Source organism: Meleagris gallopavo, chromosome 1 (assembly GCF_000146605.3).
Source record: "Meleagris gallopavo isolate NT-WF06-2002-E0010 breed Aviagen turkey brand Nicholas breeding stock chromosome 1, Turkey_5.1, whole genome shotgun sequence".
NCBI lineage: Eukaryota > Metazoa > Chordata > Aves > Galliformes > Phasianidae > Meleagris > Meleagris gallopavo.
Window position 1 is genome coordinate 121,788,990 of NC_015011.2, and position 19,895 is coordinate 121,808,884.

At 39.1% G+C, this 19,895-nt stretch overlaps 1 protein-coding gene across 2 annotated transcripts in view; it reads left to right on the forward strand.

The window, feature by feature from the left end:
• The window catches only part of ARHGAP6 (Rho GTPase activating protein 6), a 136,295-nt gene extending 118,489 nt beyond the window's left edge, over positions 1-17,806 (forward strand). For both annotated transcript variants that reach the window (XM_010726532.3, XM_031557468.1), the window contains 4 exons: positions 4,410-4,507; positions 10,463-10,725; positions 12,166-12,246; positions 13,065-17,806. In XM_010726532.3, coding sequence (XP_010724834.2) covers positions 4,410-4,507; positions 10,463-10,725; positions 12,166-12,246; positions 13,065-13,771 — 1,149 coding nt within the window. In that variant the 3' untranslated portion in view covers positions 13,772-17,806. The remainder of the gene's footprint in view (positions 1-4,409; positions 4,508-10,462; positions 10,726-12,165; positions 12,247-13,064) is intronic.
• The last annotated feature ends 2,089 nt before the right edge of the window (positions 17,807-19,895 follow it).

Here is a 19,895-nt window from a genome sequence, read left to right on the forward strand (position 1 = left end):
TTTAAGTTAAATGAGGAAATACTAGGTTGGTATTAGAAACCACAGAGATGAAATAAACTGTGGAAACTGCATTAAATTAAGCTTGACTTGTATTAATAAACAAAATAGCCTTCTGTCAAGGCTAATGCTTTGCAGCAATAATACTGAAAATTTGTAAGTATATCTTGCTAGGAATGGTTTCTATGTAGATAACAATATCTTCCTTAGAAGATTTCTTTGTCTGTGGAAATGATCGATGGAGATGGTTATTTAATTGAACACTAAACCGGGCAACTAGTTCTAAAGACGAGTCTGAAAATGGCCTTTCACCTCTCAGGGTTAGAAATTAACTAATTTTACTGAAGGGAAAAGAGATCCTTGGTTAAAGGAACAACTTTCCCTGTCAAATACTTTCTTGTGGCCACATGGGAAGGAAAGACAAAGCTTTCTTACTTGTCATTTGGCTAAAAGGAGTAAAGCATACATATGTGTTGTTCCTGAGTGCTTTTCTGTTCTCTTGCTGAAGCAAGGATGTTCCTCATGGAAAGGACAATGACCTTGGACTAGGGCATGTTCTGAACAAATAATTCCTATATATTATTGCATGCTGAAGATGCAGTGTAGTTAAAATACATTGATCAAGCCTAGCAGTTACCTGATCAATTCATTCTCTAACCTTATCTTTTTCAGTTTATGAAATTATGGGTAAGTTTTGCATGATTTGTGCCTGAGGCAGAGAGCTGTACTCTAGGGTAGCAGAAGCCAGTTGGTGGGCACCATGTCATCTTCATCTTAGTAGAAATAAACGTCCTGACAAAAAAAAGGAAAATCTTTAAAAAGTGAAAATAGCTTGTTGTTGTGGCTTGAAGCCGAGCAGCAGTGTATACATTGAGGAGATCAGTTCTGAAAGGAGGAGGTAGAATGCTGTGGAGACCTCATATAGAAGTGTAGACTAAAGCTGCTGCTGAATATAGCACAGGTGGGAGATGGACAAGAATGAACTGTGGGGATGTGGGAGCGATGGGCACACAACACTGGAAGAGAAAGTGCTTTACAGATTTCAACAGGCATAAAAGCATGAAAAAGCAGTCAAAGCCCTGTCTATCAATCTTACCCTGGGATGAACATTTATGGTTTTGTCATCTTTCCCTTCACACTGTATTACTTTTCATTACGACCTTTTCCTTATTTTTATTTTCGTTCCAATGAGACAAATAGCAATCTTTTTTTCTTTCTTCCTTTCTCTCTTCCTTTCTCTCTTTCTTCCTCTCTTTCTTCCTCTTTTTGTTCCTCTCTTTCTCTCTTTCTTTTTTTAATGCTTTTCACAGTTTGAGGAAACTTTAGGAGCTGTTCTTCCTTCCAAAGCATGAGAAGAAAGTCAGGGAACAGGTTCTGTTCTGGGCAACAGAACCTGTGAGAAGAAGAGCATGGATGGCACTAACAAGTTTTAAATAATACTTGAATAAGAACACCTGCAATACTTGAAATATCTTATTGTTATTCTTCTTTAAGAACACTTTACAGCACAGCACATCATACTTCAGGCACATGTTCAGTATGGAAACAGCATGGCTTAGGATTAGGCTAACCTTACCTATGGTGTCTTTTCATTTTGACAGATTTATTCCTTTACCTTTTCAGTGCTTGAATTTATAGCTGAAAGTTAAATGCAGTGTTGAAAAAAAGAGAAGCTTTCTTTGTTCTTTAGAGCAGCCTCTCAGATAGTAGAGGGAGTTTAAAATCAGATTTCAAAATGAAAGGTTAGCTGCATGTGAGAGAGAATCAAACCTGTTACAGATGCTCTCCTGAAAGCTGAAAGAATGTTGATGTAAAATTTACAGAAATTCCTAACAGATGAGCATCTCTGGGTGCTTTTACTCTGCCCGTTCCCACTGCTTAACAAATAGTATGGCAAGATCTATCTGTTTTCAGGAGTAATGACTAGACTCGCACATGACATTTGATTTGTAGGAGTCAAATTGCTCACTGCTGCTGTTCTATAAAGCTTATCCTAGGGTTTGCTTTCAACTTTTGCATGTTCTCCTAAGTAGCACAGAAAACTTACTGTATTCTGAAGATAATAACTCCAGTTATTATATCCTTTGGTAATTGATGCATAGAAATGAAAATACTCATACATGATACTGTATTATAATTCTGATCATTTGAAATCAGGCAGCAACAATTCATTTTGTAAATCTACTGGAGTGGAGCCAAACCAGGACTTCTGTTTATACTTAACATTTGTGTTATTTAAAAAAAGAGAAACATCTGGACATGAGGATCCAGCTACAGCAGTAACATACAGTGTATTGATGCCAACGTGTTTTTGTGCTTTGCTTATCATTAACGTTAGTAATACGCAAATGTTGATTTAGCATAGAAGATACTGCCCTTACTTCATAGATGTTAATGACTTTAGTATCCAATTCCTATCAATTTCAGCGAGTCTTAGGGATGCATTAGTACGTGTTGCAGGAATGTTCAAGGTGCTGCTTTTTACTAGTCTCTGAACAATGCCCAGCAGTTGAATCCAGGGAAGCTGAACTCAACCACCCTTTCCCTCATTGGTTTTGGGTTGGCATGGAGAATGAAGAAGAGAGGTTATGCTTTTAGCAGCTCTGCCATGCAGTTATGTTGCCTAGTGCCTAAATCCATCCCTCCTGCAAAGAAGCAGTATACAGAGTCTGAAATTTATTATTTTTATTGTTAGAGGCTGCTATGGTTTCACCACAGAGGAGGCAGTTACACACTGACTTTCTGTGACAGTTCAGTATCCAGGGACAACAACTGTAAGGGTCCCTCAGCCCTTCAATACCTCAATAGCTGTGATACTCACCCCTAAAATCTCAAAATTATCTCCTGACAGGCCCAAGCCTTCTAATCAGTCCTGGCATGAGTTCAACAGATGCAGTTATTTCAGTGGTGCCTTGGCTTCTGCATGTCCTTACCTTACCCTTCTGTTCCTTAACTTCAAGTTCTCATCCATCTACTCAGCCATAACTGCCAGTTAAGCAGTTATTCCAATAATAATTATGTCAGCTCTGTATCATCTTCCTGAGATGTCCATATAGTAATTCTCTATAAATATAAATTTGTTTACACACATATCATTTCTACACTTGAAAGTTAGTTAACCAAACCAATAGAAATTGCTTTCAGATGAATTCCTCTCAGTGGATTCTCACATTTTTAACAACTTGATTCTAAGGTGAATAGTAAGTTAACTACAGAAAGGCCTGAAACCTGCCTTATTCTCAGATTTTGTCTGGATTGAGTTCTACTGTATAAAAAGGCTGTCTGAACTGAAAAATCACACCACCAAGTTTTCAAAAATGTATTACTATAAAGATAATTTATTTAAAGACTAGTATACCATTGCCCATCGTTAAGAAATTTTTCCAGCTTAGAAGTCAAAAGTAATTTTTTAAAGGAAAGTCATAGTCACACAATTTTTTCATAAACATTTTGAGTCAATTTAAATTAAATGATGACTATCTTCATTTATTTTCAAATTATTTCCTTTATCAAAGTAATATGTCTTTTCTGTAACTTGACTTCTTAAATACATTCCTTCCAAATTGAGGTATTCCCCTGAGGAATCTATTAGTAATTCTATTCCTATTTCCCAGTAAATGTCGGGGAGAATAAATGGCCCATGCAGTGTGACCTGAAGGTCAAAAGATACAGGCTCTGACAAATTGCATCCACAAGCAGATTGCACAGTCGATGACCCCTTGCTGAGACTGTCTTGGCTGCAGCTCTATCTGCCATGAATCAGGCCCTAAGCGGAATTTAAGTTCTTCTAGATCCTAGAATTTGGCCATCCAGATATCTGAAGATTCCATGTTTGTAAGGCTTAATTTAGGAAAATGTTTACCTTTAGCATCTATCACTGAAATGGAAGAATGAGCAATGGAAGAACTTCAGACATAGAGCTCTTACCATGAAATTTCTGTGTGAGAGGGATATAAATAAACAAAATGCCATGGAATATATGAAGAAACATTTTCCTTCCTGTGTAATTACATCTTGTGTTTTTTCAAAAACAGGTAATAGTTCCAAGTTGCTTGGAATTGAAATTTTTAAGTATCTCCAGATCTTTGAATGGAGCTGTAAGATAAGGACCTTAAACTGGGGCTTTTGTGACTGCAGTACATAAATAATCCCACTGTTGTTATAATACTCAACTGGATACCAATAGGATATTCAACAGTAATCAGCATTTGGCTTTGTGCAAAGTGGTTCTCAGTCCTACTTTCATCTGTTATATGAAATGTCTCTTTTAAGTGGGAGCATCTGAATATTTATTTTATATACTCTTTATAAGTGTAATTGTACTTGATCTTGTAGATTAAGCATTGTACCAAAATGAATGTATGTGGAAGGAATATTTCTCTTCAGCTAATTGTTTTTTGTTTTCTTCATAGGTTTCCCCTGATCTACAGAACGAAGTGCTTATTAGCTTATTAGAGACTGACCCAGATGTTGTGGACTATTTGTTGAGGAGGAAAGCTTCCCAGTCATCGTGAGTAATTGTTTTTTCATCATCCTTGTTTCTGCTGGGAATTTCTGTCTCCCATTGGAAGTGTTCTAAAGGTTGTGGTTTTCCGCAGCTCTTCTGCACTATCTACAGTGGAGTAGAGAAATCCTCCATATTAAACAGACTCTGCCAAAGAAATTATGACTCTTGTACAGTGTTTTCTAAAGACAAGTCTTGTTTTCTTGATTCAAAGAAAAGATTATGTTCTGCTGCAGAGAACAGAATGACATGTACATAAAAGTATTCAGTGCACTATTATCTGGCAGGATGTATTCTAGTGATTGGCTAGTTCGTGTCTTGGGTTTATTGTAGTCTTCAGTAAGAGGAAGTGTGAAACACACCCCAGAGTGCCTTAATATAATCATGGCTAACTGTTTGACCAGTTTGTTGTTCTTTTTCTATTGTATACACTTGTGAACTAGGTAGGGCATTGTAAACAAGTCAATTGTTGCAACAGCAGGCTTATGAAAATTCTTTGGATATTATTTAATCGAATACTTTGTGAAATATATGAAGAGAAAAAGAATCACACCAATCACTATTGCAGTTATAATACATAACATATTCCAACTTTGTGTATGCTTTATGTTTGCTTTCACTCATGTGCCTTAACGCTATGACTTTGTACATTTGGATTAACAGGACTCCTGGCTTTCTCATGGGATTACACAGTCATTGCCTTTATTATAGTGAATCCCAATATGCCAGACTCTTAAAATTACAAAATTTGATCAGCTTGCTTTAAGTAATTTTTACGAGGTTTCCTAGATGCTAGGGTCTCTGGAACAGATCGGACTTTGTCTTCCTGTTGTGTGTGGAAAGTGCCTAGTGCATTTAAACTGTAATTAAAATGGAAACTGTACAGTTAGCTATGTTTTTGTTTTTCTCTCCCTCTGAACATTGTACTTTTGACAGTACTGTAATGGTGTGCATAGCTTCAAAGGAAGATGTATGAAAGAAAAAGTACAATTAATACATTGGGGGAAAAGGCTACTTTAATTACAAAAATTGAAAAAAAAAAACGTGTGGAATATACCATGTGTTGTAAAGGATGTTACTAGTTCATTAGTTTAGGCACATGAACACATAACACAAGCAAATTATCACATATCATCTGATCTGTGATAATTGTCTGTGTGTTTCTATAATGTACTGCAGTTAAGAAATAATTTCGTTTAATGTGATCTGACTGACAGCAACTAGGCATGTATGTATTTAGTTCACAGTAAATGCCAAGTAATTAGTTACTTTAGACGTCTTTTACAGTTGTTTCACATTTGCCATGGGCTAAGACTGCAAATCACATGACACATAATAATAATATGGTACTCTGTAGAGACTTCTTTCTTTAAGTCCACAGTTTGAAATGATCGTATTATTTGTATTGCAACACAATGAAAACCTTCACGGTGGAGTTCACAATCTATATCATAGACGTAAAATTGTATCTCACATGTGCATTCACATACTAATTGAGCATAAGTTTATGTTACAAGTAACTGTGAGTGAAACATTTTATTGTTAGATCCTGTTTATTTTAAGTTGATTGACCTTTCCATAAGCATCCTTAATTTTCAGCCAACACGCACACCTACAGGAAAAAGTAGATCTTTTGTGGATAGCTGGTCACCATAGACCAGCTTTGTAAGAAAAGGTTACTAATCCAAATAGGAACATTATGGCTACGCTACTACCAATTTATTGTATTTTTAGTAGTGGGCAGGTGAAGTATCACTGAGATAGGAAAAACAACTTCTCATTTGTCTTCTACTCTGATACCATGTGAGTAATTTATTCTTAACATTAATGAAACGTTTTCACTGTCATTACAACTTCTTGGTTAAGATATTCCAGGAAATTAGAGGGAATTTTGCTCAGTGTTATTGCTCAGAGTGTGATGCTCTTAAGAGATTGATCTTCTTCAGGACATAATATTGACTTTGAGGTAATGCATTTGTTGGTTATCTATTCTGTAAGAAGTGTGAGGCAGCAGAAAACAAGGAGATACTCGCCTTGATTTCATTGCAATGACTATCCAACATATGTCCACGCAACTCTTGGAATTTTATTGATTATGTACTCAAAATGACATTCCAAATTTGGATCCATGGAACAGAAAACTTTAGATATTCTTGAGAGAATTTTCATCAGAAAAGCTAGTTGGCTGTGTAATTTAGCGTGTGAAATCAACTTCAAGATTTTAATGTTATATTACTTGCTCTGAAGGTCTTGTTTCTGCAATTGCTCTCACATCTCTGCTTTTGAGGTCATTGCAAATGCTTTCTTGACTCTAATCTGACAGAAAACACAATTTCTTTTCTTCCTCCAAGGAGGACAAATCAGATGTTCCTCATCTTTCAGTTCTCTTAAGAGTTGAGCATCATGAATGGTGTGTCAGGGACCTTATGGAACACGGCTGTGGTAAAGCACTAATACCAGTGACAGCAATTATGAAGGCTGCTTTTGTGGATGACTTAACTTTTTTGTATGTTGGCTTGATGACAATGGAATTTGCAGTTTCCAGCTGTAAGATGAAGAATCTTTAAGACAAAAATAAAATGTTATTCTTACGAGTATTTATCACTTATCGAGGTTAGCAAATAGAGCACATGTGGCTTGGAGTAATTTTAGAGTAAGTGTGTTTAAAATGCATAGAATTTTCAACTGTTTTGGATGGTGATGATAGGTTTTAATCCACCTTAACCTGTGGCATCCAAGAACCAACGTAGGTTCATATACAGAGCTGCAGAGGCTTCCTGAATCATTGAGTCCTCTACGCTGTTACAGTAGCAACCAGTCTTGCAAGAATCTGTTTTGTTGGTGGGACCTCAGATAGATATGGAAATTGCTATTTCGTGTTGCCAAGTCATTGCACTTCATATGGTTTGCCTCTTGTAAGATATATAATTGGTTTTCCTCTCAGAAGCATTCAGGTATAGCAGAAAAGGATTTCTGCCAAAACTGAAATGAGATTTCCTGTTTTGATGACATAGGCACCATTGGAAAGGTATATACTTCCAAGGAATATCTTCCTTGGAAGTAATTATTGTTACTGAAATTTTTGCAAGTCACTCATACTGCTAGATTCTCGTGGATAACTTAAACACAGAAGGATGCCAGTTAAAAAGGAGAACTCGACAGTATTTTTGAACCAATATGTTATAGGTTCTTTCTGCAGCTTTCACACCTTTCAGTCAGATGGGGATACTTAACCACTTCTTAAATCTTTTCCTTAATGTAGTTCAAAACCTGCAGAAAATATTTTACTTGCTTTCCCATTTCTGACATTTGGTAATACATAATCTACTATTCAAAGACTGCATATAGCTGAGTGTGTACCCCGTGCAGGATTTACTTTGCGTCTGTATTTTTCTCCCCAGTGTGTGGGTAGACAGTCTCACAACCATTCAAGTGAAGATGAATTCTGAATTTTAGTAAATATCTGATTGCTAATGAACTCAAACTGTAAACCAAGCAGATACAAAATTTTTGTTTTAAGGAGTATATGGGAGTTCATTCTTTATTTGGAAAGATGTAAGCCAAAGTTTTTTAGTTCTTAAATAGCATCTTAAAATTATGTAAGTAAAGCAAATGTATGAGATCGATTTACAGCTTCAAAGTATTCAATCGATTTTTAAGGTTTCTTACAGTAATAATCTTAGTCTACAGGCATTTTCTTTTGTTTTTAAAACTTTCTTTTCTAAACAAATTTGAATATGATATTAGGTATAAATAATTGCGTGAGTTTACTAGCAGAAACTGTAAATGAGGTTAGAAGCTTGAAGTTTTCAAAGACTTGACAGTTTCCATTTAAGTACATTTTTATCAGGAGCTCTGTCTTGAGACAAGATAGACTATAAGAGACCATTGAAGGTAAGACATTAAATTGGTGTTTCACAAAGCTCAAATTTTTGTTCCCACATCCTTTTGTTTGCATTTCCCTTTGCCCTCATTCCTTGTGTTACCTTGCCATTGCTACGCAGGGCTAGACCTCTTTCTTTGCCCTGTGAAACGCAGTTAGGTTTTGGTCCTGCAAAGATGTACATGTGTCAAGCCTTCCTGCTGTCAGTGTTAGTGTTAAGTATGTCTTTATGTTAACAGGATGAGGTTTGGATGACGCTCAATCTAGAAAGCTGAAGAGAAAGAAGTTCAGTCACAGGAAATCTACAGATAGCTACACTGTTCCGCTTTTCTCTCAGGTCTTTGACTCTTCAAAGGCTCTCAAAACATTACTTAAATGCATCTCATTTTGACTCACATTCTCTGCACAAGTTTGGGGTTTTTTCAGAATTTAGGGGAGAGAGAGAGGGAGTTATAAGGAACAAACAACAAAAAAAAAGAGGAAGGAGTTTAGTTTGTGACAGCATTTTAGAAACTTAAAGTACGTAAATAAAGTACGTAACAATTCTTCAGTAGCTGTAGATTTATTCACCCTGTCTTCATCTTCAACTAGAAGCTACACAACTGAGAACATGATTTACAATTTATTTTTAATGAATCTCCAACATTACTGTGCCAGCCATTCTGGGAAGCTTGGAGAAGTACTATTTAACCAAATGGCAGCTCCCATTTTGTAAGTTGGCCCTGATTAAGCCTCAGAGTTGGTTTCTTTGCTGGGGGGTAACTAGGAGAAAACATAATTAAATCCCAACACTTTATGGCTCCATTTACACTGAGAAAAAAATTAAGTATTGCAAAACATACTAATCATGATGTTGAGTGTATATGTTTTATAGTTCAAGATATAGCACTCATAAATCAATGAGGGGGAAAGAAAAAGCTTGAAAGTGGCATTAAGGTTTGTCAGTATCAGTGTATCAAGCTTCAGTTTGCTGCAGCTAGCCTGTCTTACTACTGTGTGTTTTCTTTATTTTCCTTCTTCAGTTTTACTTCATTTGTCTAGAAAGAGGGTTATTGTTCCATAATGAATAACGTGTGCCTTAGCTCCTCGCTTGGTTTAAGCCATCTTTGGATTTAACTCTAAGAAAGGCTGATCATTCTCAGTATACATGACAAGAAAGACCCTGTGTCATAACATGTACAATTACAGCAGATATTAATGTGAGGTCACTGATAAAAGGAGTTTGGCTCAAGAAAAGAGCAGATGAAAGATTAACATCTAAGAAACACAGATCGAGGTTCAGAGAAATGAAAGATGAGTAACAAAAATGTAAATGAGGGGCAACTGACAGGGAGAAAGTATGGTTGCAGAGGATTTCTCCATATTCTTTGGGATGTTCTGTGCTCGCAGATTGTCTCCTGTTCACTAGTAAACTGTAACAATTTGAGAAATCTATGTTTTCAACACACTTTAAAAATGAGAGGTTTCTCTCTGAGCCTGGGATGTACTTTTTGTTTTGGGGGCTTTGTTTGCTTATTTTGGGTCAAAATTAAAGCCAGTTGTTTGCTGCCTCCACCGGAAATGTGATAAATATACTGCTAGTCCTCCATACAATATTTACCTTCTGATGCCTCCAGAAGAGGGTCCTGCTCACAGTGTGAGAGATGAGCGAAGTATTGGCTTTCACTGACTGTATATTGCTGTAAAACGGAACAAGTTATTTTAGCAGACTGCTTATCATCAAACTAATCTTCCCTATCGTGCCCTCAGATTTATTGTTGCAACAAGCAGAATGGTCAAGGTAACATAAGGAATTGATTCACTGTTTAATTTCCTGTGACGAACTGTACAGCGTTTGGTTTTTATTGTTATTGTTCTTGAAAGCAGCATCTTTTGATTTTTAGTGGCCTCTGCTGGTCGCTTCATGGCATAAGTTTTACTCGTGGAAAATTCATTTCTACTGCTTCCGCAGTGTTTTCATTTCAGCAGCTGTGACCATCCTGTTGCATTTTATTTATTTGTGTGACGTCGAAGCGCACGCGTTGCTGTGAACACGAAGCATTTCTTATTAACCTCATTCATTTAACAACTTTTCCCAGAAGCCCTGAGATGCTGCGCTCAGAAGGTTCCTACTCCACGGGAGAAAGGCACTCTTCCACTGACTCCAACAAAGCTTCAAGCGGAGATGTCTCCCCGTATGACAACAACTCCCCCGTACTGTCTGAGCGCTCGCTGATGGCAGCGCAAGAAGAAGTTGCACACAGCCCAGATAAGCTGTACAGAGCACAGGAACAGTACGCACTGGGTGGTCATTTGCAGCCTAAAACAAAGGAGAATTCTTCTGCATCACAGGCTGGAAAAGGTATATTCTCCTCGTGTTCCTCATTCTAAGTGACCGATGGGGGTTTCAGATGTAGCTAAAAAGAGTCTGCTCTCTATTATCATCTATCAGGACTTGAGCTTGTTGTAGTGTAACAGCCTCACAGGTAATGACTGACCAATACCCTTAGCTCAGCCAGCTGTCAGGGATGGATTTAGTGTGGCATTTGTCAAAACCTGGAGCTATTGTATAGGAAAATGGAACTCTTTACATCTAGCTTTTCAGCCTTTTTCTGAGCATGCTAAAGACTGTTATTTCTAGTTTGCCAGGACTGTAATACATGCAGTGCTATGCCCCAGCTTTTGGAAAAGTCTGAGATTAAGATGTCAAGCTGTAAATTTTGTGCAGTTGAAAAGAATGACCTCAACTGCTTTGCACTGGAGAACACAGCTGAGCTGCACAGCTTTACATCTTTTACCAATAACACACCTAGCAGTAACAGCACAGGGATCCACAGTTTCCATATCTGTCTATGGAGTGCACACCTGAATTATTTCTTCTGTAAAGAACTCTTGTGAAAGCTGATAGCTCACCAACTCTGCCAGATGCGTTTCATTTAAAAATGTCAAAAAATATTAGCAGTTACTTTCATGAAATACACGGATAGCGAGCCAAGCTTAAAGGAATTTCAGTGTTTAGAGGTGCAGAGAGCTGTTTGGTGGTGTTTTTTTATTTCGGACGTAGTGGTTAAGCATTTAATTCCATATGGAATTAATGGGATTTAGGCTACTATCCCACTTGTAAGCTTTGTAAATGCCATTGGGCATTTTCCTTCTGTGTTCAGCATCTAAATCTCTGAACTAGTTTCAAAATGTGGTTAGATTTCCGCTAAGTTGTGAACAGGAAATGACACAAATTTTCATCATATTAACCATTCTTTGGACTTTAATATGTATCATGATGGTAGCAAACTGTGACGAATTACAGAATTTCTTTCTGCCAGATGGAATTAGAAAATGGTACAAAAAGATTAGAATCCAGTATAAGACCTGGTATGTGCATTTTGTTACATCTATTTTGTGACACCACTTCTTTGCAGGAGCTTTGCCATTCTTTCCCTTTGGGAAGCATATGAACTAACTAACTTCTTTTGGCCTAATCATCCTGTTCTTGTCCAAAGTCTTCATTGACTTCAATAAAGCAGAGGACAAGCAAAATTTCATTCTATCAGCAAATTTAGGTGTCCTGCTCATACAGAGTTCACTAAATTCATTCACAGGATCTGAGCCTGAAATAGTGAGTAAATGCATTCGCTTGGTCTGTTTGTGCTAGGTGCACAGTAAGCCTGACGCTAGCAGACGTTGACAACTCTGATACTTTGCATAAAGGTTTATGTCAATTTAATTTACTGTTCCATATACGTATTTCTAAATAATGATTTAATGAATTCATCCTTTTCTTCTTGCTCTCCTTGCTGTTTAGATGTTTCAGAAGATCATTTTGATATCTGGGGAACCTGGCATTCAACACTGAAAAGTGGCTGCAAAGACACAGGCATTGCAGGTCAGAACTTTCTCAGAACTTTTAAGCCCAAAGCTAACAAAGGCAGAAGCACTTTCCAGGTTTTGAGATATCACAGTGAAGGACAGTTACTTAAGAGTTAAATGTGTATGTAAACCACTGACTTTTAAAAGTTTGCTGTTCAATCAAATGCAGAGAAGCACAAGGATTTTATAAATGTGGTAGCATTTTAAATTATTAGGAGACAATTTTTAAAAATAATTGTCAAGTTACTTCAAAAACAATTTTGAATAGTTCTGAAACTCACTATAGAAGGTGGACACAGTGGACACTTGGAAGTGTCTGCAGAAGAGACATGAGCACAGCCCGTGAAGCTGCAGTTCTGGACTCTGGTCCTGCTAGTGGCCCGCATGGTCTTGGCAAGTCATTGCCCTGGTCTGCCTATGGTATTCCTTCCATCTGCACCTGCTGCACAGAGGAGCCATCCAAGGAGACTGCACAGCCTCTGGGCAGCCTGAGCCACTGCTCCATCACCTCCATCACCCACACAGCACAGAAGTATTTCCTGGTGTTCAGAAGGAACCTCTGCATTCTAGTTTGTGCCCACTGCCTCCCTTCCTGGCACTGGGCACTACTGATAAGAGCCTGGCTCCATCCTCAATCTGGTAGCCTGAAAAATAAATGCAAGGCTCTTGCTCTGTGTCCCCAGGTTCAGGCAGTCGTGGGGCTGTTAAACCTTTAATTGCATAGCCCGGAGATAAAAATCCCTATTTCTCTTTGTGATATAAGGAAAAAGCAGTGACTTGTAGAATGCCGTGTAAATGACTGCAGACTGACATCTTTCTTACTTTGTCCCCCAGGTTCTTACGGAAACATTTACGAAAGCAGCTTGCTGCGGCCTGGACAGTGCTCTCTTTCACAAGGGAACCTCTCCATATATTCTCCTCGGTGGCAGGGCAGCTCCTCCGAACTGGATCACGGCAGGCAAGTCATGCGCAGGAGTCAGACAACTGCCGCCATTCCCGAGTGCCAGCTCCAGCCTGCCATGTCTCGGGTATGCAGTAACCCGCACATTGAAGCCGGCGGTAGGTGTTTGGACCACTCACGCTCCAAGTCGGAGCGCCACTTGACTTTAAGCAGTGTGGAGGACCTCACTGAGCATGACTCGCACGCGGGTTGCTCGCAGAGCACGGCCAAGCCCTCCTACAGCAAAGAGAGGCCACCACCTCCGTACCCTGGGCAGCCCAAAGCAAGTTCTGCGTTGTCGCAGCGATCGAGCGTTTCTTCAACTTTGCACTCTTTGTGGAGACTTCAGCGCCATGACAAAAGTGCAGGGACCAGAGCAGCTGGAGGGCCCGTGGCCAAAGCCCCTGAGCAGGCCGTCTCCAAGCAGGAGCGCCCGGCCCCGCACACCCAAGCAGGTCACATCTATTCGACAGCGGCTCACAGTCAGAACAGTAAAAATGTTTCAGAGCCAGACTGGCACGATTGGCAAAGAGAGAGGTGGCAAATTTGGGAGCTTTTATCAGCTGATAACCCTGATGCCCTCCCAGAGACCCTTGTATGATCAGACTCCACAGAACTACCGCTCGTACCTACGCTCCCTCTCATAGGAAAACAATGATGACATTGGAAAACTGGGGGGTGCTTGTTCGTTTTCTACCGAATAAGTTACATATAAATTTTTAAATCTTGTTCACTTTAATTTCATAACAGCACTGGCAAGCAGTCTATTTACAAATACAGTATGTTCCTGTTTTTCAGCAAGCTTGTGAGAAAAGAAGAAGATGGAAATGTTAGTCCGATAACCCTGTATGCATACATACGCTGTTTATAAGATAAAACTGTTGCTTTGATGTGGCTAAAATGTATTTATATATCTGCAGTTTGATGATTGTATATTCTGTAATGGGTATTGTATGATAATCATATGTTATGTTTTCATATACAGATGTCAATCGATCGTGACTGCTTTTATAAATATCACTGCACTTACATTACCGTGATACGCATTGGAGTTCTATAGGAAGTGCACAAGCTGGTTTCTGTGCTTGGAAAAAAACCTAAAGGGGAACGTTGTCCTTCTTTTCACTGCCTATTGAAAAACACTAGAATAGAGTGGAACGTGAAAAGCCATATATTTTTTAAGGGTAGTAGTGACTGGGAGGGGGGGAATACCAAATATTTTTGTTCTTATGAATGTATTTGAAAGCAAAATTAAAATTTGATACTAGATAAGTGTTAAAAATATTTTTTTTAGATTCTTGTAGGAAGTGGTTTGGGGAATTAAATAAGAACAAGGCCGTGCCTAAACCAATGAAAGATGTAGCGCAAAGGTCTGCCCTACCTGTCTAGAGGAAAAACAATGTTATGTATACAGGATATAATATATATATTTATAAATGTATGACTTTATATATTGTTCTAAAACAGTGAACTGGAATCGAAATTTTAGAAAACCAATCCCAATAAGTTGAGTTGTGTAACAGTAGAGAAAGAATATGGCTTTTCCTTTACAATAACAAGGCTTCATTGTGAAGTTAGACAAAGCAGAAATAGAGACGGAGATATTTGCAAAAGGGGGTCACACTGAATTTTGGAAGTGAATATGTCATGAGGAGAAGTTCACAGCTGTGTTTCTATAAATATTGTGCCAAAGCCTGGGTCATTAGTAGTTCTTTGATAACTGTATGTTGCATTGTCAAATGTCAATGTTTTCAAATTGCAAAAGCATTTCTGGCCAGCAGGTGGCAATGTACTTCAGTATTCTAGAGGAAATTCTGTTATCACTTGATAAGGGAAAGTGTATCATATCAAAAGAATTTTATAAAACTTATTAGTCTTAATCTTAATGACGTTGAAGACGTATTCAGTGATGTTGTCTTTAAGTTCTATCTTGTGCCATAACGATGGAATAAAAGGCTGAACAAAACAATGAGCATATTTTTGCTCTTTCCTTTTTTATTTTGAAGTAAAGTTTGTGTAAAAATTGATGTGTTTTTATTGTATTCCGGAGTGTCTCTGCCAAAAACATCTAAAAGGCTAAGGGCACTTAAGGATCACTTTCATTAATGACCTAAATATATGAGATCCCTGGTTTTACCTATGTTCTAGGCTTAAAATCCATCCTACAGGGAGCCTACCCATCGCCATATTCCCAAGTGAAGTGATAACAGCACCAATCCAGGTATAAAGGGGCAGGATTTGGCCTTTGGCTGTCATTGTGCTGTCTCACTGGATGGCTCCTTTATAGGAATATGAAATACTGTGTTCAGAATATATCTCAGCTCTGTCCCTTCATACTGGAGTTGATAGGAAAAGATTCTTGTGCGTAGCTTGTTGCAGCAGCTCTATGGCAATTTATTACCAAAAGAAAAAAAAAAAAGGAAAAATAGAGTTACCCAAGTTTAAAAGATAAGTAGTGGAATACAAGCAAGGACAATAAAAGAATTCTCACAAGCAATCATCATCGTTTGATCTTGCCTCACTATTGTCCCAGGTCCCAGGTTTGATGCAGACTTGCTACAGAGAATTAAGGCTCCCTAGCAGCTCTAAAAAACAGCATTGTATAAGCCCTGCTGTAGAAGATGCACTTCATTTTAATTCCATTTCTACATATAGAAGCATCTGCACATTTCTATCACTTTTAGCAAAACTTGTCTAATGGCTACCTAGTTTCATAAAAAGATTCCTTTTTGCCAGTGCCTCTCTCTGTATAGATGTGTACATAGGTATATATTACCATCTACTTGGTGTATATGCAAAAACGGGGAAAAAAAGCAAACCACTGCCAAAGGACAATGTGTCTGCCCACGTTTCAGTATACAATTGCATGGAAGAAATCATACAGAATAAATTCTGATGATTTAAAAATAACTCTGACTGAGAATGAATCATTTCTGTCTGCTATTTTCACTTGAATAGTACAGAGTAAAATATCACAAGCGAGTTAAGGATGCAGTGGTTTTAATTTGTACCTGTTATGTAGATAGGTAAGATCTAACACTTCTCTGTTTCAACAGTAAGTTTATTCTGGTTGCCTTCATTTCAGTGGATTTGGGGAAGTTAACACTTTGCTACGTATGTGTAAGGAGTAGGGCTGGGACAGAGCAAAAGCCCCTTCCTTCGCTTTAGCTGGAGGTTTGAAAAATTGTTAGACTTGGGCAAAATACTTTGACAAGAAAATAACATTTGAAAAGTGTATTGAATGATGTGGCAGATGTGCAGTGCTCTCTGTCACCTCCAAGTCCTCCTGCTCCCAAAAATACCAAAGATCAAACGAAAGAGGAAAAAAAAAAAAACAACCAGTTAACTGTTTGAAATGTTCTGAGAAGGAAACATTTATTGTAACTTTTAGCATCTGGAACATAGGAGGAATAGATAGATGTGGAAAATAGAACTAAGTAACCGAATTATGGGGGTGATATATAAGGCCCTCTCTCCATTAGATGGTCCAGAAACTACTGGAGGGTTTGAGTCTGAAGTGAGAGGATTCTTATTGCCACAGTGTAAGAAAGGAAAGTGTAGAGTTTGTAATGAAGTGCCCCCCCTGATAGAGTCCTGCTGGACCCAGTCCCTGTTGACAGTTCATGCTCTGTGTATGTGTCTGTATCAGTGTTGGTGTCTTCAGCTACAGAAAGATAACCGAGGTGGTAGGAGAGCAAAGCAATGAACGCTTGGGTAACTTGGAAGCTCAGGCATTTATTTTGGGTGATGCGACATCAACAAGGGAACCCTGCTGAGGACTTAGATACTTTTCATTCCAGGATGAAATCAGTGATGGGATTTATTTTGATGTCTGTCTTGAACTTCAAAAGAGGATTACATGGCTGTGAAGTGTTACTTCCAGCTTACAGGGGTTGCTCCTCTCTCTTCCGCTGTAGGAACAAGAAAATGAGAGCAATCAGTGCAGCTCTAGATACAAAGCAAATGTGGTGGGAATCCTCTGAGCCAAGGAAAAATGAAAAAATTAGGATAGTATTTTACTTCTGCTTCTATTCCTGAAAACAGGATGGAACCAAGACTGTGTTTTACTCCTGGGGGAGAAGTTGTATCTTCTTCCCCAGTCGCCTTCCCCAACCCTTCCCTCCCTCCCACCAGCTTCTGGAGTTGTGGCAGGAATCCCGGGGCTTGTTGCTGCAGCTGAAAATTGCTCTGTACAACATGGAGATAAAATTCAGGTAGCTCAGTGACTTTCACAAGTGGTAGGCACAGGAGGAAAGGTCAGAGATGATTGAGGAGGAAGGATGAGACTGATTGTCCTCTCTGGCAGCAGCCTTCTGTTAGCATGTATAAATTACTGATAAAAGCACGGAGCTTGCCACTTACATTTGTAGGCCACAGTCTGGCCAAGCACTTGAGAGTGTTATAAACCTACACAAACTCAGGTACTGGCATGGATGCCTGAAACGTCTCAGCTGCCCTGCTGTGTACATCAGGAGCCCAGGATGTTAACATAGCACAGTTTAATGTCACTTAAAACTTCTGTGCTATTGACTTGACTTGGTAAAATGGGCTAAAATTTCTTATTGCATCTTCTGTTTTCCCACCCCAACCCCCCAGCACACAGTTTTTTGTTGTTTCACAAGAAGCAGGATGTAGCAGAAATGCAAAGTCATGGCTTGAAACAGTGATTGCACACCTGGTGGGAAGGCAAGGACAACTCAGGAGAGCTCAGGTGCATGCAATGCACCTGAGTGACCAGAAGGGGTGGAGCCAGGATCTACCCCTTCCCAGACCTCATAAGGTTTGGCAGTGGAGGCAAAATTTTCTTGCTGGAGATCTCTGCCTACCTGAGGCCTCCTAAGGGTAAGCAATATTTTTGCTTTGTTTCTTTGTCTATGGCTGCTGAATTTGGGTTTATTCTCACTTAATGTAGCATAGGACTTTGCTACCCTGCTGTTTCTTGTGCTTTCCATCACGTTATAGCATTACATGGGATCAAAATCTTCAATTCTAGCCTTTCTGGATAACTATCTTATGTGGTGTTGGTAGTGTGGTGGAGGGTCAGGAACTTCTTTCTCCTCTCAGAAATGTACAGGGTATGAGTGTCCTTGTACTCTCTCTGCCTCTTGTTTTCCTTTTCCTTTGAATTAATTCTCAAAACAAGAAAAGAGTGTCATCACTGTATGATGCTGTAACCTCACAGATCTGTAAAGCAATGGAGATGTTGTATTAAAGAATATCTTGACATCATCACACTGTTTTACATCATCATTGAAAACAGCAAATGTTGTGCTACAGTTGCTTTAGGGGAAGGCATTTGGGTGTCCAGATAGTGCTACAGGGACCACAGAGCTATTCAGGGCCAGTAGAGTGCTTGGTTAAAAGATGGGCATCTCTGAGAGTATCATTCATGTAACTTTTCTGAAGTTTAAAGCAACCACAGAGGTGATCTGGACGCGTTTCTCATAGGTTCTCTTTCTATTCAGTGTAGAGAGAGAGAGGTGTTTCTGTTTCATTATCTATACAGTCTCCTTGAACCTTTTTTTGCAGCATGGTCTGTTTTGAAGGGCTTGTTGCCATTGCTTTCCACTATCTATATGAAGGGCTATATATGTTGGCCATATAGATACTGCTTGACGGTGGCCCTCCAAATTTTGCTGGATGAGTTGCACTGGAAGGTGCACCTGGTAAAACAGAAGGCAGATGAAGAACCTGACAACCATAAGAAGGAACAATTAAAGCCATTGTCTAACACCAACAAGTCATTACAACCTGAGGAAATTCAGGTGAGATGTTATTCACTCAAAGAGTGGTGAGGTACTGGCACAGGCTGCACAGAGAAGTTGTGGTGCCCCATCCCCAGAGGTTCACAAGCCCAGGTTAGATAGGTTCTGGAGGCAGCCCTGGCCTTCCAACCTAAGCCATTCTATGAGACAGAAGCATGATGTTTTGCTCCCCTTCACAGCACTGGGGGGGGGGGAAGTGATAACAACCTGAAGGCCTTGGTGTTGCTGGGATCTGAGAGAAGGCTGGGACTGAGCGTGCTGGTGGAGACACTCCTCCCAGGTGCTGGGGGCATAAGTCAGGGAAGGAGATCGTGCTGAGCTCTGCTGCTGTTGTACAAGCTCAAGGGTCTTTTGGAAAATGAGGCAGAGACAATGCTATGTCTGGAATTGTTTGTTCTGGTGTTTTTTGGCTTTTTATTTTTTTTAGTGTGATATATTTATTCACTGGGAACTCTGTTTCCATCTCATCTGAGAGTGTTCATGAACTAGACCTGTTAATTAATAGTTCAGCCAATGTAGAAATGAATAGGGTATTTATGAAAGCAAACAAGCTGGACACCTTAGAGACAAAGGAGTAAAGGGGTTACCTCATGTTGAACCCCACATGGCAGAGACAAAAGAAGAACAGATAAAAGTCTTCCTTGCAAAGGACAAGTTTTAATCCTCCCTCTATCTGTTGCTGAGTAAGCAAGCGTGTGAGCTTCTGGTGTCACAGAAGTGAAAGGAGAGAGCTGTCTATAACTACTTTTGTCTACAGGTGCATTTGGGAGGGAGAGGAAGAGCATGTCAAATTAGCTGAGTAGTACTGCCAGCTGGATGGTTGCTACATACCATGAGTAAGGACCTGAGCCCTGGCCTCTGGACCATCTCCTAATTATTATTTTGAAATAAAACAATGCTTTTTTTAACAATGTCTTTGTTAAACAAGGGAGGTACCACAAATCACCCTTTTCTTTTGAT